The following is a 19697-nucleotide window of genomic DNA, read 5'->3' as shown; positions in this document are numbered from 1 at the left end:
TAATAAAAAGCAACACCATAGCTCACCTGCAAAAGTTCATATCTCTCCCAAAACAGTTCACTCACGTGTCAAAACTAAATTCCTTTCTAATATAAATAGTCAATGCCCCCAAAATGCATCTTCCCTTTGGCATTGTGTGAGCACTGCAAGTGAAACATGTTTAGATGTCTTGTCACTATGGCAGAGGAGCATTGAAATATCCCTCATGTCCACTCAGTCTGAGCCCAGTGCTTCATTGACAATAGTTACTGTACTAGTTTTTTTGTCTAGCGAACAGAATGCAATTGTGTATAAAACTGAAAAAAAGGATTTTAGGGTAAGAGTAGCCTCCGAGGTTTGCACATTGCACTCATGCTGCCAAGGAAACTGTAACCATTTTTATTCACACACATAAAAAAATTTCCATAAATCGGAGTAAAAATATAATGTATACAGCATAATATACTGTAATATAAACACATAAACAAAAAACAATGAAGATTCTATGTAGCCTACAGTGTGCATGTGATGACTTATACAGTGAAATGACGCTGACATGTGAGAGAACAACCATTAGACTGAGAATCAACAATCAGTTTAGATCAACAAGATCTATTCACTTAGACATTGTGCTACTGTATCTGTAATTAATCATTTGCAAATATGTACTGAGACATTTGCAATTTGATGAAATAATTGAGAAATTAAATTCTGTTGTGAACAGTTACCAAGTGGTTTGGAGGTTTGTCCATGTTGTTTTGAGAATGTAATTTCTGTTTCAAGAAATGAGCCCAACCAGTGGAGAAAAAACTGTAAATCACTGGGTCACTAACCACCAGTTGTTTTTAGATGATTGACATACACCTTAAACCTTTCACCTCCCAGTATCTGTGTCTCACATCTCCCCCACACCCTTTCTTCATCCTTTATTACAGTTTGAAAACAGTCATGTCATAGATGAGAATACATTTTGACATTCACTCCTAAATCAGCACAGAGCTGACTTGTGTTTTTCTGCATTTCAACATTCCCTCATTCCACATTTTAGCGCTCTCCCAAGGATTCAACGGCTCCTTGGAGCTAAGAGAGCAGATGTGGAAATCTGGATGATTTGCACTGATGATCTGGGGTCAAACAATGAAAACAAAACAAGACTGCAACACAGCATAATATAATAATGAGGACCAGAAATTTGAGGTAGCCAGTGGAAAATTTGTATCATATTATCAAAATGATCTTGATGTGGTGAACTCTAACTAATGTGGCTCAAACACCAATAATGACATAGAAACACTGTCAAACCCAGGTTTGGATGTTTATCTTAATATTCACCTGAGCCAAAGCTCCCAGTTCACATTTCCACCAGCAGGAGGCATCCTTTTCCAAAATATCCTCCACCAGCCAGAGTGTGGGCCAGACCACAATAACCACAGGCCCCCCCGCTACCCCCACCCCCCACCCCCCTCCCTCTAGCAGGCCTAAGTGGAGCCAGCTCTGTTAAAGCCTCAGACTCCCCCACCACTCTCTTTAAGGTCAAAACTCTATTACACAACACAAGCTGACAAGTAAACTCTGGAGTTACAGGAATCTGAAAACTGCACAGAGACGGAGATTAGAGTCTCCACAGCAGAGGCTGAAAACTGGCAGCAAACAGAGCGATTCTTTCTTTTTGCGCGCTGTGAGAGCTGAAAAACATGATGCTAAGAAATAAACTAGTACAGGCCTCAATTAGTGCAGCCAGACTGTGGTTGATGCCAAAGAGGGAATATTTAGAAATTCAAGCTTTCAGCTGAAGTAACATGATCTCAGAGGCTGTATGAACAATAAAATACAGATTTCACATGCACCATACAACACAGACCAAAACTATGCATCTGTTATACTCAGAAAAATATTCATTTTGTCATCATTTCTGAAAAACATCACTCATCCCATAGTTTCAGTTTCACCATTGTGAGGATGTGCTGCGTTCGTGTTACATCATTCCACACTGAATTGGCTTTTCAACAGCTCTTTGTACAGACACAAGACATTTGAAAACATTACTTGACTGTGCAAAAGGATGTATCAGTGGAGCCAATCCCAGCTGCTACAACCTGGAGAGGCCACCGGTTCATCACAGGGCTGTGCTGATCTTCCTTAGAGACAACAACTATTGGACTGAGGAACTAAATCGATATTTGTCATTAGTTGAAGTTTTTATGTTGGTCTAAGAAAATCAAGCACATGGATCTGCATGACACCAACAAATTCATGACCTGGTGTAAGGCTGGATTAGCGACAAATGTGGACATATACATAACTCATATTCTTTGTTTAGATATGGAGCACTAAAGCACAACCCCAGCTAATATGATCAGGGTCTTAAAGGATTGCAGTATTCCTTTAAGAATACTGCATCGTTTTGGGAAATACTCCTGGTTGAGAGTGGTTTTACATTGATGCTTATGATTAACTATGTCATGGTTGCATTCTTGTGAGGTTTACCAGGTGTCCTGCAGAAACGCCAGCTCAAAGAAATAGAGTAACCACCTATGGACTTGCATGTCTCTTCTCCCTGTCTTTAAGCTAAGCTAATTGTCTGCTAGCTGTACTAAAGCTTTAAAGGGATAGTTTAACAACATCTCCCATTGCCATAATCCCTTAGAGGTAGGTTTGTTACCTTTAATTTAATTTCCACTTATTAAAAATACTTAAGTGAGAGGAATGCACCTCAAGACAGACTGTAATAGCCAGTATATATGAATGTGACTCCTAGCGTGTAGACAGAAATTCAACCCCACTGGGGAAATGTTGGCACAGTGATTTACTAAGTACATTGAATATGTAATAGTCTGTAATTCCAGGTGAATGTCTTTGTGTTGTGTGTGTGTGTGTATATAATGTCTCTGTTATATGTTGTAAAACTAAACTGTAAATAAAAAAAATAAAAATAAAAATTCCAGTCTTTCCCTCAAAACTCATCAAATACACAATCCAACAACTCCAAAACGCTCTCATGGACAAGTTTTGACCTGCACATTCACCTCACACCACATTTTGGAGTTGTTGGATTGTGTATTTGATGAGTTTTGAGGGAGAGCCCGGAAATACCATGAGTCTGTGTGGTGTTAGCTGAGAAGTTTGCGTCGCCCCGCCGGTCTCAAAACAGATTGCACAGACAATTAAAGGTAATGATCCTACCCCTAAAACTATAGGGATTATGACAATGTTGCCAAAATGTTGAAATATCCCTTTAAAGGTCCAGTATGTAATAATTGGCAAGGTTTATTGGCAAAATCTAAGAGTGAGTGAGTGAGCGCTGCAAACTAGAATCTGAATGCTAGATGTCACGGTTTTCTCCCCATTTTGGACCTTTAACAGATATCAGGTATCAATGTATTTAAGACATTCTTGTTCTGCAAACTTTGAGGAAATCAACAAAATGAAGATACTACAGAATAATGCATCATGTTTATATCCATAACTATACTGATGCAAAAATGAAGAAGTGGCTCATTGAGATAATCAGCTGATGCTGCTAAATAGCTCAGGTGCCATTGGAGAAGAAGAGGGTGCAAAGACAGTGATGACAGAAAAAAAAATAACTCCAGTCAAATTTCAAAGGGAGAACATGATGATCACTATCATGTAATCACTGACAGTTTCCTCATGGCTCCACATCGATTTAACACAAGAGCTGCTGAGTGAGTCTGATTTCTGTTTTTATCTGTACAGAGGAGCAGAGGCTAGGTGAATGTTGCAATCACAGGTTTCATGTGAAGGTGTCCCATTATAGGAATTTTGTGCACAATACAGTACAGAAAAGGGGCATGGAGTAACTTTGGCCCAGCAGCTCATCAGGGTCCCTTAAAGGGTTAATGTAGCCTTGGAAAGAAGTAGACGGATAGTTATTACTCTGTGCTAAAAGACAGGCATTGACTTATTTGAGTGAAAATGGTGGAAAAGGGCCAGAGGAGAGGACATGGGAAATTCCTGAGTGTTAAAATGAAGGTCAGTGAACACAAGAGCTGCTGAGTGAGTGGATCTGAGCAGAGAAAAGACTGACATCAACAGCAAAAGACTGTCCCTGACTTCCATGAACCTCTCCTGCTTCATTCATCTTCAGCCCCTTTAACATTACATGAGTCAGTGTCTCTCTTTCTCTCTCCCTCTGTGTATGTGTGTGTCTGTGTGTGTGTGTGTGCGTGTGCGTGTGTGTAGAGGTAAGTGATTCTCTGCATGGGCTGCTGGATGGAGTCAATGGGAAACTATGTGTTTGGTTTAGTCACAGACAGACAGAGAGCACTTTCACAGAGGTAGTGAGGCTGGAAAAAGCTCATTGGTTCATTGTCACTGGTAGGCAAAGTATTAAAAATATCTTTCCTACATGTAGCTTTGCATTACTTTGTCCATCTATCCCAACTCAATGAACTGCAGCCAAATGAAAGCTGTCATCTTTTACTGAGACAGCGGACATCACAAGATTTGAGTTCTTCGCTCGAGGATAAGCAGCATACTGATACATACTGTACACAGATGAAGTTGCAGCTGGTTTAAATACAGTATGTGCTATAATTAATATTCAATATAACAAATACCTCCTGATGTTATGAAATTGGGATTTATGATGTGGTAATATGGACATAAAATGAGGATTATAATTTGGATCATTTGAGAATTCTGAAAACAAATCAAATATAGTTTGTGCAACATTCAATTAACAGCATGTTATGTAAGATGTTATTTAATTAATCTTATGTAATTAAAGGAGAATTCCGGTCATTTTATAAGTAACGCTCTACAGCTCTAAGTCCCCGAGTGCGACCATAGGAAAAAATCTGATAAAAATCTGTGCAGACCAAACCTAGCTCTCCTCCTGCTAGCTGCGCTACACTGCAGTTAAACAGAGAAGTAATGGGGGCAGTTCTTCTAACCGTAGCTTTGGCCTCTATAATGCTCACTACAGATGCTTTGCAACATCCACCAGTTCCTTACCACACAACACTGAGTGTGCATAACTCTGTTAATAGGAGATAGCAGTGATATGTGTTTTTATCAAGTACCTCAGTTTACTCTAGCTTCCTGGGTAGACCTTACTAGTCGACTGTCGACCTCAGGACTGTTTCCATATCAACAAAGACGAAAATGCAAGGAAAACATGGATTTAGGAGGAAATAAAGATTTTGAATGGGAAAAACGCATCAATATGAAGAAAACTCCTTTTTGTCCACTTTCAAAATCATTTTTTAGAAGAACTGCCCCCATTACTTCTCCTTTAGCCTCAGACTTCCAAGATGTGAGATCAAAAATAAACTACTTACTTTCACCAGCAGCAGTTGAAATGATCAATGTGACTACTTTGTTGTGACATCACAAAGTTACAGAAGTCCTGATGACCTGATTTAAGACTCAGTTACTAAATACAATGCATTTCTCTGTGGACTGAGGCTTTGATATTTTCACTGTATCAATACAGAACCTAGAGCTGCTTTATAATCAAAAATACACATAATATAATATGGGGCCTTTAACAGCATAATATCTTATAGCACTGGTCCTGACAAACCCCCTCTGACTGACAGTCCACTTTAAAATGGATTTTAAAACATTACTATTCACTGATCATAATTGTTGTCATTGGCATAGCAAATTGTCCAGGGTCAGCCAATGTCAGCCAGCCAGCTCCCCAACAACTCAATAAGCACAAGTGATAATGGATGGATGTGGTTCACATGAGAAACTAGCACTACTGCTAGTAGGCTAGCTAGCATGCATGTAGCTGGCTGTCACTATTGTCTGCATGTCTGGGTGATAAATGCCACCCGGGCCTTGTCCACACTGTGGATTCAGTCTCTTCAGAAGCCAGAGAGTCAGATTATGGTCTTAACCTAACGTTGGCCTAATACGTAGCCTAGGTTTAGATTTTGTGGGACTAGTCGATGTGTCTGTAGTTTTGTTGTGTTTTAAACACCACTCCCCAAATAATCATTTGATACAAAGGAAGTTGAGTGTTTAAAGTGACTTTGAGCAGTAACTTTATCATCATTAGTGTTACCTTAAAGAAGCTCCCGCTCCTGTCTGTCAGGCCACTGGGGGGATTCCCGGGTGCTGCGCTGAAGGCCATGTCGTCTTCCTGTCCTCGGGACTGTGTCCCTCTTCCGTCCGACTGGGTGTTTACGTCTGACACAGCGTCTGCAGGGACTGGAGCTCTGTGGGTCAAAAACACACTTCAGTCCAGACACTTCATCTGTGGTGCAACCAGAGGAAATTCCTGCTTTGCCCACAGCCAGTATTAAGGAGGTGCTGGTCTGCTGGAAGGTTTCTGTCTCTCCCCCTCCTTCTCTACTTGCTCTCTACAATTCACTTCTCCTCTCACTTTCCAGCCTTCTCCCTTCTTCCCCTCTTCCTCCTCGCCCCTTCATCTCAGTTTGTTGCCTCAGTCCTTTTTATTTAATCTCATTCCAACCCTCTATTTACTCTTGGCTGAACCGTTGTCCTCTCATTACCTGTCTCCAGTGTTTCCTTTCTCTCCCTATTTTGAATTCTCATTTTCTTTCCTATATTTTCTTCCCATGTCCTCATACACACATAATTAATTTTCCATCCTGGACAGCCTGTGTTCCAGCACAGCTGCCCTTCTTCTCCACCCATCGTAGCTAAAACTTTTAGGCCTCTGCTTCCAAATCCACTCTTTTGTAACACTCCTCAGCTCTACACCAAGCTGTAAAAAAGTGAGGGGAATTTAATACACTGGCCGTTTACATTAGGTTACAAGAGCTCATAGAAAAGTGACATGTAATCTTGTTTTTCCTCTACTGTATGTTTTTGGTTTCATTCTGAGTCAGACTTTGTTTCTCTCTATTAATGGTGTGTTCTTCTATCTGTGTGTTTATCCCTACACCCTCCTGTCTTGGTCTCTCTCTCAGGCCCAGCTGAAACTATTAGACCAGCCGTTCCCTTCCTGGCAGGAGTTCACAGCCCTTGCGAACAGGGAGATGCTCCGATTGTTTGTCTGTCCAGTGTCCACACACGCACTTTCATCTCACACAGGAAGGAAGGCACCACCACCGTAGTTTCAGACACTCCAAACGTGAAACTGACTCTAAAAGGATATTTTTGTTCGGCTTTATTTACCGACACACATTTATAACTTCCCACTGAGTTTACGAAGTCACAGTATAAAGAATGCAACATTGCTTGTTCCTCCTCTGTTTGTGGTAGTTTCATGAAACATACGTTTTTAAATTAATTAGCAATTAATCACAAGTGAAAATTTACGCCATTCATGAATCCAGCCTCGACTGTGACATACAGCTGCAACAACAACTGTGAAAACTGTCATGCTGACACTAAGTTAAGAAACTCTTGGCATTAAAGAAAAGATGTCAGTGAAGTCAATTATAGCACATCTTGATTTATCTACATCTCTGGTGAACTGAGCAGAGACTTTATCAGTTTCCTGGCTGCCTGAAAGTTGAAGTGATAGTCTGGTAACATGGTTTCATTTCCACAAACTGAGAAGAGTGAAGAAACAAAGGAACAGAGAGCCCGAGAGCACGGGGGGGGGGGGACTCTGATGAAGATGAACTGGACCAAACTGAGGAAATGTCTGTAAATAACAATGTGATGATTCCGTGTCCTCCTGCTGTTGATAGTGTAACGGATCTGCAACTGAAGACCGTGCCAATGAAAACTCTTGACAGCAGGGTAAATAATGTTTCCAGATACATCAACTTCTGAACATCAGATAAATCAGAGAGCATGCTGGGTACTGCAGAGGACAAGACAACCTCCCACCAGGACGGCTCGTCTTCCATCTTCACAGCTCTACCTGGCAGAACCTGATGTGAAAAAGCCTGACTGAACACGTCCAAGGCTCAAGGCGTCTTTATTATCCCTGTGTTATTTAGTGTACAGTCAGCAGCAATACGTAACATGTACACATCACAAAAACAAATACAAATGTATAAGGAAACACAAAAATACAAAGCCGCGAGTCCCATTTGTGGTCAGGAGGAGTGGGAAAAGAGAAAAATTTGAGACAATTTCAGACAACTTCTCCCACTTGATGATATCATCAAACTTGAATGACCAAATCAGATCAGACATACAGAATAATATTGAAGGCAGGCATGAGAACACGTAGAAGCCAAAAAATAATAATAATAATTTGAGCAGATCTCTGTATTTCTAAAATTCATAATTTCAATTGAATATCTGAGAGAAAGTAAATGCGGTTGATAATCTGTCTGCGATGAGCAGGTAACTGCGATACCATGCGTAATGACGCTTAAAACACAATGCTACAGTGGCTGGAGTGACCCAGACATGAGGAAATGCAGAGATGAAAAAACTTTTGCTATGGTAGGTATAACTAACTCATTCATGTGAATTGCTCCAAATCAGCCTTTAGTTCATCCAACAGCTCCAAAATGACCTGGATGATAAATGACATGAATTATGATTTCCTTTGTCATCCCAGAAATGTAAACATGAGTGAGAAAACGTATTTCCTATGTACTCTGAAACTGTGCCTATCTTCTAAACAGGCTTCTTGTCATGCCCCATTGATTAATTGCATTGTATTGTATTGTATTATACAGTATTGATTATATTGATATACTGTATGTATTGTATTATATAGAATTTTTCTGTGTAATTTATTAACCTTGTTTTCACTTTTAGCACTCCCCTCCCCCTTCCCCTTCAGGCTGCACTTGAAAATAAGAATTTTGTTCTCAATTTGCTTGCCTGGTTAAATAAAGGTTAAATAAAAAATAAATAAATAAATAAATAAATCTCCTTCTCACTGCAGTAACAGCAGGCACTGTGCACTCTACATGTGTTTCAAAAGTAACTACTACCACTACCACCACTCAAAACAGGTTTAAATACTGTTACTGATCCCAAAATGATAGACAGACCAAACACTGTATTAAAGTTTCTTACACAGTTATTGTCATGTTCATCTCTCTCTAAGCACTGACACCAAGCAGCTGTCAACTGTGTGTGTTTGTGTGCCCGTGAGTACGTGCGTGTGTGTGAGCCTCAGCTGCAAGTAAACAAAGACACATCTGAGTGTAAACCGCTCCTTCACAGAGAAGCCCCTCAGTACTGCAGGACAGAGACACACTGTTCCTGAGGTAAACACGCATACATGCCCATATGTGTCCATAAAACACACGATTCTCCAGCTCAGACACAGCAATAGACTGAGCCCCACCCCCCTCATACACACAGTTTTCATTGTGTTTTATATAATGATCATAAAACAAAGCTCAACAGCAGGACTTCATTACGCCCTGTGCTATTTTGGTTTTAAAGCCCAAACTGATGGTGAGACCCTAATTTTCTCCCAGTGGGTGTCAGCCGGCTGTGAGGCTGTGTTGCCCTACATCAGAGCTGATGAATAGGTTCAGTGTTGGATGGACCTGGAGGTGGAATATTTTAGGGTTTTAGTGACATTATTCAACCATTCTTATGTTTAATGTTCTGTAAAAATCCATTAAAACTGTAGGTGATCTCTTGGTAAATGTTTAAAGCAGAAGTAAGTGGAATGTTTGTGTTAATATAAGTCTTAAATAGTTATATCTTCCGACAGCAATCACTTATATAGAGTGTTTGGTCTGAAACACGGGTCTGTCAGTCACTCTGCTCTGCTGTAAGCCGAGGAGAAAACTTTCCTTGTGTCCTACAACTTTTATCCAATGAGGAGAGAGAACGGCATAAAGGGGCGGTCCTCTCTGTGTGTGCAGCCAAGGGATGCGCCTGAATGTGGTGACGTAGGGACGAGGGCGGGGACTGCTAACTCCATCGGCTGACAGGAAGTTAGCCAAAACCACCGGATCGCTTACTTCTGCTTTAATATGAATATAGTTTCATAATATTCTACCCTTTAAAGGTATAGGGTTGGAGATCCTGGAAAAACCGTTAGAGCAGGCCACATTTTGGAAATACACAAGTCAAAAGAAAACTCTTTCCTCAGACTGTTTTCTGAAGCCACGCCTCCAGAGCACACGAACATGCAACGCTTGTTCAGGGATGGGTTCACATCAAGGTGAAGCAGCGAAGGTGTCGCCCTCGTGACGCGACCCAATGTATGTTAGTGTGGTAGAGCGGTGCGCGCAGAGGAGGGAGGGAGGGAGAGACGGCAGCTTGATTGACACATCATGATCCAATTGACTTTAACGTTGCATTCAAGATGATTGGATGGTGTTTTAACAGGGTTGTCCGTCCCACAGGTGACTGACTTTTTTCATTTTTGTGAAAAAAAGCATTAAATTAATTGGTTGCACGTGTGAAGAGGATTTCAAAGAATTTTGTAAAAAATGCTACAGAATAGGATCTCCAACCCTACCTTTAAATACCTCGTTTGTAAACAGAACTGATGAGTCAACTATAAGTTAATTCATTATTTACCGCTTTATGGAGCGGTAATAAGGATTTACTATTACCCAAAAAAAGCCTTGGATTGGAGTTTATTCTGTTATTCTTCTTTTAACCCTCTTTTATGTATTCATTTGATTGATTGGTTCATGTTGAGTTTCTTTTTTTTTAAATAATTCTTCAAATATATAGGTAATAGTATCTCATCCATCTAGACTTAATGTCCTGTTAGAGAGCAATAAATGGGTGTCTTTATTGCTAACATTTTTCACTTGTTCATTATAAAAACAAGCCAGCAAGCCCATGGTTGTACAGTACTGTTTTCATTCACATCTCCCTGTGTGTGGTTGCTGACTGGAAGCTCCAAACTGTTTTTATCCAGTTTTAAGCCACATTTTTTTTTAAATATGCCTTTTTATATCTCTGTTGTTTTCAACTCTGTATTTTACCCAGATTAAGGATTCTAGATAAAAGCTCAGCTGCCATCCTCTCTGAGACGTCATGTGTCTGTTGAACAGCTGCAGTCACTCACTTCACATCAAACTGGTTTGTTCACTGTTTCTACCAGTTATTGTCCCCTGGTCTGTTTGTTTTGGACAGAGGGAGACAATTTACTACTAAACCATTTGTTTCAAAGGTTTCCAAGCTTCAAGCAGACCTGACCTACAGTGGCAGCAGAAACAACTTAGTTGGGGTTAGGAAGGGGTAGGTCATGCGGAGAGAGATGTAGGAGGAGGAGGTGAAGCAAAGCAGCCAGCTGGAAGAGAAGCAACAGGTGAGATTGACAACAAACACACAGATACAGTAGTTTACATTTTTCAGTTGTAATTCATTCAGTCATATTTTCAAGAAGTGCATGGTGATGGGTGTGAATGTGGGTCCCCTGTCCAAAATGTTTCATGGCTGACCTGCAGTCACAAACAGACCGGACAAAGGCCAGAGGTCAAATTATAGAATTTTCATTTGAACAGAAGGTAAATATTTGGATTGATGTTTTAAATGTTTAAATTAAATTCTTTATTATCTATTCTTTTTTTTAATCCTACAAGTCTCTGTGCCCTGGTTAGTAAAAACACATCCAACACACGTACTGTATCTGCTATGTGTGTTGGTTGTGAAGAGTGTTTCTGGGCTCACAGAGCTCCATGCTGCTGGAGAGGGGGCTGCACACAGCTGCATAAACCCACCACAGATAACAACTCCCACACGTGGACTGTGTTACCGCCATGAGGCAAACCAGATGAGGGTGTGAGTGTTTTTTGTTTGTGTGTTCACAGGAAACATGGAAAGAATGTGTTTCATTTGAAATCCATGCTGCTAGATTAACTAGTATTTACTTTTTAAAAAAAAGTTAAAGCATCAGCTAGAATGATCAGAAACTACTGGTTCATTTTTGGACATAATTTTCAGACTAAACATCCAAAAGGGGACGAAAGCCTCTCTCATACCCCCAAATGCACCCTGTGACAATGTGTACGGGCCCACAGCGTTAAGTTCATGGTGATGGCTGTTTTAAAGGAGACATATCAAGCCCCTTTCCCACAAATTAAAATAGTTCCCAGGTGTCTTAAAGACATGTCTGTGACATGCTTCGGTCAAAATAACCCAAGGATCAAACATCACAGCTCTTGTCATCCTCTCTAAACAGCCCTGTTCAGAACGGCTGGTTTCAGTGCCTGTCCCTTTAAATGCAAATGAACCACTGCTTGCCCCGCCCCTTCTACTAGTACCAGGTAAGGGTGGGATTATGCAAACTAGTTACATCACTGGAAGACAAATTAAGGAACAGCTTGTAAAAGCCGCCTGCGCATTAAAGATTTTTTTGTCAATTCTCACATTTTGGGGGCCAGAAGCTAAACGCCCAAATAAATGCTAAGAGCCTTTAAAAAGTAATATTTCCATAATGTCCCCTTTAAAGATTAAGTGTAATGGTTGGGGTTAGAATTAGGGGAAAGGTTGACATTAGATATTAAGTTGTGCTGGTTGATATCGGGGTAAGCAGCTATGGTGCCGTTATGTAAATGCTCGGTCCCCACAAAGATAGCTACAAACATGTGAGTGTGAGAGTAGCCACAGAGCAGAACTGGGTCAGTGGTTCTTGGTGAGTTCAGCTGAACCGACTGACTGGACCATGTTGTGTTAATTAGAGAGGGCAGTCTTTGTCTTTTTTTATATCACACAGGAATCCGATAACTCACAAGTTTTTTGTTTTTTTTAAACTTAAAGACAGAAGTAGGGGATTGGCTGCTTTCAGTTTTCCCATGAAATGTTTACAGACGTTCTGTCACTCAAACACCAACACGACCAACAGCCTGACCTCTAATCACAGCTTTAGGAGTCTCACAAATAGCAACATGCAGAAGCAGGCAAATCAAGCTTCACATATAATAAGAGAGCCTCCGGATTAAATCATGGTCTGAAAGTGTGTCAGACACCAGCAACGCCCAGACACAAGTTTCCACACTGAAGGTCAGCTGAGAAAAGGCCTGGGTGGTTTTCTCTGGGATACTCCCCTTTGAATGAATCCCAGGAACACTGGATAGGAACCAAGGGTCGAGGTCGGGGCTTTAAAAAAGAAGAGCAGGATGTAGGGGCAGATAGAGTGGGAACTTCCAGACGAGGAGAAAATGCTGTAATCATGATGATTACAGTAGCACTTGTTATGGTTGAGTCAGGACGGCGCTATGGAGGATAGGCGAAGGGTAAACACACAGCGGAAAGAGGATTTAAATTCCTGCAGTTCAAGTCTGATTGGATTACCAAGGCATAGTGGGCAAATATCCTGATACACCAGACCCTTAGAGGCCCCATACTGGCTGTATGGAGCTGACTGTGGCAGAACATCCAGTAGCTGGTTACCTGAGCTCGGCATGAAGGCTGGGGATGGGGATACAGCTAACCTGACTCCATGGTTACAGCTAGCCTTGTTTGGGACTTCAGTTGTTCAGATGGGTTTTATCTGGACCTGAATTATCCACAGATGTATAATCTGCTCCTTCAAACAGACCACCTGAATGGTCTCTCGACAACATTGTAAATGAGGACCTTCCTCAATGGTCTTTGAGAATAAATAAAGGTTATAGGTAAAACGTGAATGAATAAAACTGTTTAATAGCTGTGGAAATGCAGGTAGCTGAGGCTGCTGGCCTTTGTTTTAACTGATAATTCAACAGTAGCTGAATGATCTTCTGCATAAAATAACAGAGGATCAAAATCACTAAAACAAAAAAAGTTTCATGTTAAAAAAATCAATGGTAAAAGCTCTTTGGAGAATACAAGACTCTGTGGAAGCAGCATGGGAGCTGAGCTAACATTTTACTCAGCTTTTAGGGCCTGAGTGCACCAGAGGGTACAATACTTTCTTGAAAACTCACAAAACAGTGTCATAGAGGTCTCCACATGGGCAGTGATAAGATAATCTTGAAAAAAGGTTATATATGCATATATATATAAAATCAGTTTGGATGCTTCTGGCAGGCGACCAATCATTGGTCTTTTCAGGTAGCGTGCATTCTTGGCTGCTCTACAAATGCAGATGTGTGTGCACATCTAACTGATCTATCAATAACATCCATGTAACATTTCCCAGATAAAAAGAACTTGCTATATTTTTCTTGGACAGATAACAGACTGCTAGGGATGTAACTATTAACGGTATTACGATCAATCTCGGTAAATCTTTTACACGGTAGCAAAACCGTCTGTGTGTAAATGAATTGCAGTATCTCGGTGGGTAACTACTGGGATAGCCTAGGCCTATATACTGTAATAAAAGCCTCACCCAAGTCTCCCGATGCAGGCAGGAATCTAGATTGAAAGCATGGCGGGAAAGAAAAAAGAAAAATCAAGTACTGTATATGGGCTTTTTTTTCTGATTGGACAAGGTCCACTGAGCAGAGCCCACACAATGTAATTTGCGTGATGTAATGTCAACATGTTCATTTAATATGAGATCAGATGGAGATGAACACTTGAGAGAACATACAGTGACATTGACATACATTGATAATGACCAGCTAAGATGTCTGTATCTTCAGAAATTGCATTTTTAATGTTTTACTATGATGTTTTCAATTAGTTTTAAAGGTAGTTTAAGTGTTAATTCAAACTTGCACTGAAGGAACGTTTCCTCATAAAAAAGCTTTGTTGCATTAAAGAAGAACTACATTGATAACTGTGATCATTTGGTCACTGTAATCGAGATGCCAAATTTTCCACATCGTTACATCTACTGTATAACCTCTAATTGTGATGTGTATACCTCGAAGAGGGTCAACAAGAGCCACAGTTTGTTTTTACCCCTGGGCCTCCTGGCTGCTCATTTCACCCTAGTCTGCTATTTAAACTGAATCCTGGAGTGTGGCAGACGCAGAGGAAACCATATTTTCCAGACACACTATAGTTGGGCAGGAAAACATTTTAGGTGGCAACATGACTCTCTCACATCTTCCTGAGTCTGAATTCATGCATGCAGCTGATATTCATTTCATTAATAGAAACAGCAGAGCTGCAGTCTGAGGTTTCTGCAGCTAAACTGGGTGTTTCATTTCATGCCTTGCTGCAGGATTACAGCAGACAGTGTTTCTCCTGTGAAAGCATTCAGTGTTAACATCCCCCACAGGGATAGTTTACTCTCACACACCGGTAACTCGAGTCGCGGCTCCCCTGTCCAGCAAAGATGACATCACCTTTCATAAACCTGTGGAGCTCTGTTCTGCACTGAAGCTGCAGAGAGATCCGGTACAACGGGACCTTAAAGTCTGAGCTCAAAGCATTCCCAGACATATAATGTTAAAAGTTGGAAACTTCTTTCTTAGACAATCAAATGAAAAGCACCTGAAGGACGGCAGACAGAAACACAGACTGGAACTTTAAGGTCACACTGCAGACACAGAAATCCAGGCTTCATAGCTCTAATCAGGCACTGACAAGCTGCAAGTTATTTTTCTCTAAAATACCTCTCTACTGATTCATTTCCCCGCAGCAGTAAGTAACCAGGGCTGTTTCAGCCAAAACTCTTGAATTTGCAGTGAAGCTAATCTCTTAAACAGGTTACAAAGAAGCCTCAATAAGAAACAGGCTCATTTATTATACTGATTAACATCAGATAACTGCTGATGCAGAAAAAAACTGAGAAGACCACACAGAGTGGAGCTGTTGGAGCCAGGGAGTGTGTTGTGTTCAGTCAGGTTCAGACAGGTCTGAGATGTTTGGCTAAATTGTAGAAACTGTAACATGTAGCTGTGACACTTCGTGTTGTTTTCAACTCAAACTTCTTTTCAGTTTTCTAATGAAAACTCAGACCTGTGGAATAAAAGAGTAAAGGCGTGTATGAATATGACTGCAGAGGGACTACGTTCAATAATGTCAGCTGCCATCATTTAAGACGGTCGGAAGAATTTCTTCATCAATATCATTCCGATACAAAAAACAAATGACTGAATCCTTCTCAGCGTTAACACACTGGAATTTATTCTCCACTTCATGATCATCAACAACTCATCCAACCTAAACAACCATACAGGTTCTTTAAACCCAAAATGCGCAAGATTTGCTGCGAGATGTTCTTCTGTGTTTACATCATACATCCAATGGTTTACAATGACAAACGAAAAACAAATCTCACAGCAAATCTCATGCGCACAAATATCAACAGAGCCACTGGGAGCTACTACAACAAGGCTAAAAACAGAGATCACATTATTTTTTTCCAAACAACTTTTTCATGTGGCGGCTTCAGGACACTTGGGTCAGTACAGACGAGCAGTATGGAGGTATCTGGATGTTTCATAGTGTGTGTTTTGGACAATTCAAAAGTGAACTCTATCCGCCGCCATTATATGAAAATCCGTTGCCAGCCGGTCCCCCCCTGGAACTTTAAAAGCGTTTTGATAACTCCAGAAGTTCTCCAAACCCTTCCTTGGCATGACGGTGAGTAGATGAATGGTGAATTATCGATTTTGGGTGAAGTATCCCTTTAAAATAAGTTCATCATCTATCTATCTATCTATCTATCTATCTATCTATCTATCTATCTATCTATCTATCTATCTATCTATCTATCTATCTATGTGATACTTCTAGATGGGTCCATAAACCCATCATCCGATTTTAACCACTCAAGTAAATCTTAGTTTTACAGTGTAGATTGTTTTTGTTCAGGTATCAGTATCAGTTATTGTATGACGTATACTCATAAGATGGAATGTCAGCACTTATCCCTAACCATTAAGCGGGCAAGTCTAGTTTCTCTTGAGCCAACTTTGTTCTTAATTAACCCATGACCTGACATATATTTCTTGTAAAGTCTGTGAACTGATAGAAAACTGTTCAAAAAAGCCCACAGATTGAAAATCATATATCAAGGGGGGGGAACAATCCTTTTGAAGTCCCTGTAAAAATGTGTTTGATGTGTAGCCTTGCACATGTATTTACTTTTACTAGAGGCTTTATATTATGAGTTAGTGCCTCAGGTATTTGGGCCAAATAAGTGGCTCAGTCTTACTTGACCTTACTGAACTGAAAGAACGCTGTTGTGATAGGATCGAGCCAAGACCATGCAGGCTCAAATGCTTGTGGAGGAGTAATGGAGCAGCCTGACGGTGGAAAACAGCACCAAAGAAGAGGAGTTCAGTCTCAGCTGTATAGTCTTCAACAACAGCAACACTCCCAGAGCTCTCAGCTGGAGATCAGACTCACACAGCAACAAAGTTTTTCACTAGTGTGTAACTATGTCAGAAGAGTTTGGACCCAGCTGTGTGGAGCAGCTCTATTTCTATGTTACACAATAGAATAACTTTACACTGGAGTTTATTTGCACTTCTCTAACGGTCTCAGTTAAACAACAGAAAACCCTTCAGTCATACATGTCTCTCCTCACTCTGCAAACTCCAGACTCAGCTCGTCAACAACTGTTGGACACTCCCTATCATCACAGCTGGAACAGCTGTTTACAGCCACACTGTGGTCCTGAATGCTGCTGCTGCTGCTGCTGCTGCTGCTGCAGCAGGAAAACACTCTCTTACCTGAAAGTGTGTTCCCTCAGCGCCGCGGCTCCGCTCCGGGGTTAATCCTCTGCTTGTGCTCCATGGTGGAAACCTCACGGCTGCTGCGGTGCGTTGTCGACGCTTTGTCTGGTTTTTTGTCTTTTATTTTTTTTCGGGTGACACCGAGGAGCCTCAATGTCCCCGTCCACTGTGGATTACATGGTTTGACTGCAGCTCCGTGTGAGAGACCGAGTCTGGTCTGGACCACTGAGGGGGGAGAGCCACAGAGAGGAGGAGGAGAGGAGGAGAGGAGGAGGTGCTGCGGTAACATGAGGCCTCTCCGATCAGCTGAGGAAGTGACGACGACTTCACCTGGACTTTTTTTTTTTTAATGTAAAGAAAAAAATATTGTTCTCGTTTGTTTTTAAAACAGTTTGATTCATCAGATACTGACTGTTATGTGGAGAACTGTACCAATACAGGAGAATAAACCATGATGAGTTAGAAAGGGGTGGGATTGGATTTTTTTTTAAAGGTCCAGTGTGTAAAAATGAGGGGAAAACAGTGAGATCTAGCATTCCGATTCTATTATTTATCTATTAATTATATTGTTTATTTATGAACATGAAACTCTTGAAAGGTGCTCAATGGTTGGCTGGATTTTCCATTCCGTACAAACATGGCAGCACAAGATGGCGACACTCTCTAAAGCAAGACCCTTGCTATATAAAAGAAGAATTATACCAACCAAATACCTACCAAACTAATTTTATTTTATAGGGATTATACTCTAAACATATTCATGGGTGGTATATTCAGATTTTGCCAATAAACCTTGACAAATATTATACATTGGACCTTTAAATTCTCTGCATTTTCTTCCTACTCCTTTTTCGAACTTGTGTAGGCTATATTGTGATTTGATGATACTTGTATTTTTTATTTTAGAAACATTTGAAATTAAATTCATTCATTCATTCATTCAAAAAGCAAGAAGGTAATATTTGCAAAAGTTTAAACACATTTCTATAAAATGTATACATTTAAAAACATGTGGTCACTTATAGAGGTATTAAGGGTTAGGGTTCCCGCGCTGCCCTGTGCACAGGAAATGATGAGTTAACTCTGGAGGCAGAGGAGGCGCAGAAAAACATGGCCAACAATATAAAGAAACGCCCAGGGCACGACTGAGAAGTGGATTGTACTGCAAAGAGAAAGTCTGTTTATTTAGCAAAAGGCATAAAATCAAAGAAAGAAAGTAACCAACTAGAGATTGTTACTTTACTGTTGTTATGAGAAGGCTGTGCTGTTGTTACATGTACTGGACCTAGATAATGTGTCATTGGTGCTATGAGTGTAATGTAATGTTGAACATACAGTGACCAATGTTGGCGGTGTCTTTGTATAGTAATGGAACAACTTGTGCGACTGGTGTGACCTGAAGCTGTGTGGATGTGCAACAATACGACTGACAGGTTGGACAAAACTTCCTGTTAGGACAAACCCCTGCATAGTGTGCTGGATGAGCCTGGGTTTCTACGCCATGAGGGACCAGGAAAGACCGTGGCTGCATCTATAGATCACCGCCGCTGAGGTGTTACCACAGGGTGGTGTGACAGGAGGCGTCTTATGAAGTGACACTAGGCTGGAATCTGTACATTTAAAAGCATAATACCCAAGTAGTGTGATGCTAAATACAATTGTTGGTGCTGTATGAAGAAATAACAAGAGGATCACATCACCTGACCATCTGAAGCCCCTTCCTACAGTGACAACAAAGACAGCCACTGTTGGTTAAAACATGTCTGCCCTCACTATAATTCCACAGTGTAATTCCACAGTATATTTTAAAAGGATTAAATGGTATGGATGACACGGTGGTACTTTAAAGCAGAAGTAAGTGATATATTTGTGTTAATATAAGTCTTAAATAGTTATATCTTCCGACAGCAATCACTTACATAGAGTGTTTGGTCTGAAACACGGGTCTGTCAGTCACTCTGCTCTGCTCTGAGCCCAGGAGAAAACATTTATCGTATCCTACAGTTTTTATCCAATGAGGAGAGAGAACGGCATGCAGGGCTGTGTGTGCAGCCAAGGGACGCCGTGAATGTGGCGACGTAGGGACGAGGACTGTTATGGTGCGTTCAAGGAAACTCGTATTTTTCCGACCGTGAAGTCGTACCAGTTCGATCTGGTACGAGTTCACCGGTCGGAAGTTACGAGTGGCCGTTATAGTGACTTTCACCGGTAAAACAGGTCGGAAAAACACGAGTGGGTTGCCTGGAACGCTACAAAGTCGTAAGTTGTGACTTGAAGCTGTAATTTACGATTTCAAAAGCCTGCCTGGAATGCAGCATTAGC

General features: G+C 40.9%; 1 protein-coding gene across 3 annotated transcripts in view; it reads right to left on the bottom strand.

Moving 5' to 3' along the window:
* The window catches only part of LOC146991086 (ras and Rab interactor 2-like), a 37266-nt gene extending 19648 nt beyond the window's left edge, over nt 1-17618 (bottom strand). Inside the window, exons 1-2 of one of the 3 annotated variants that reach the window (XM_085759247.1) lie at nt 17373-17618; nt 6017-6170 (exon numbers count right to left, since the gene is read on the bottom strand). In XM_085759247.1, coding sequence (XP_085615373.1) covers nt 6017-6085 — 69 coding nt within the window. In that variant the 5' untranslated portion in view covers nt 6086-6170; nt 17373-17618. Of the gene's footprint in view, nt 1-6016; nt 6262-17372 lie in introns of those variants that run through there. The other 2 variants (XM_085760728.1, XM_085760001.1) reach the window with 2 other exon arrangements.
* Nucleotides 17619-19697: the final 2079 nt, after the last annotated feature.

This window comes from Trachurus japonicus, chromosome 1 (genome assembly GCF_045865225.1).
Source record: "Trachurus japonicus isolate A0001 chromosome 1, Traja_1.0".
In the NCBI taxonomy this organism is placed as follows: Eukaryota; Metazoa; Chordata; class Actinopteri; order Carangiformes; family Carangidae; genus Trachurus; species Trachurus japonicus.
Note: the sequence above shows the minus strand (reverse complement) of the source record. Positions and strands in the feature narration are given on the sequence as shown.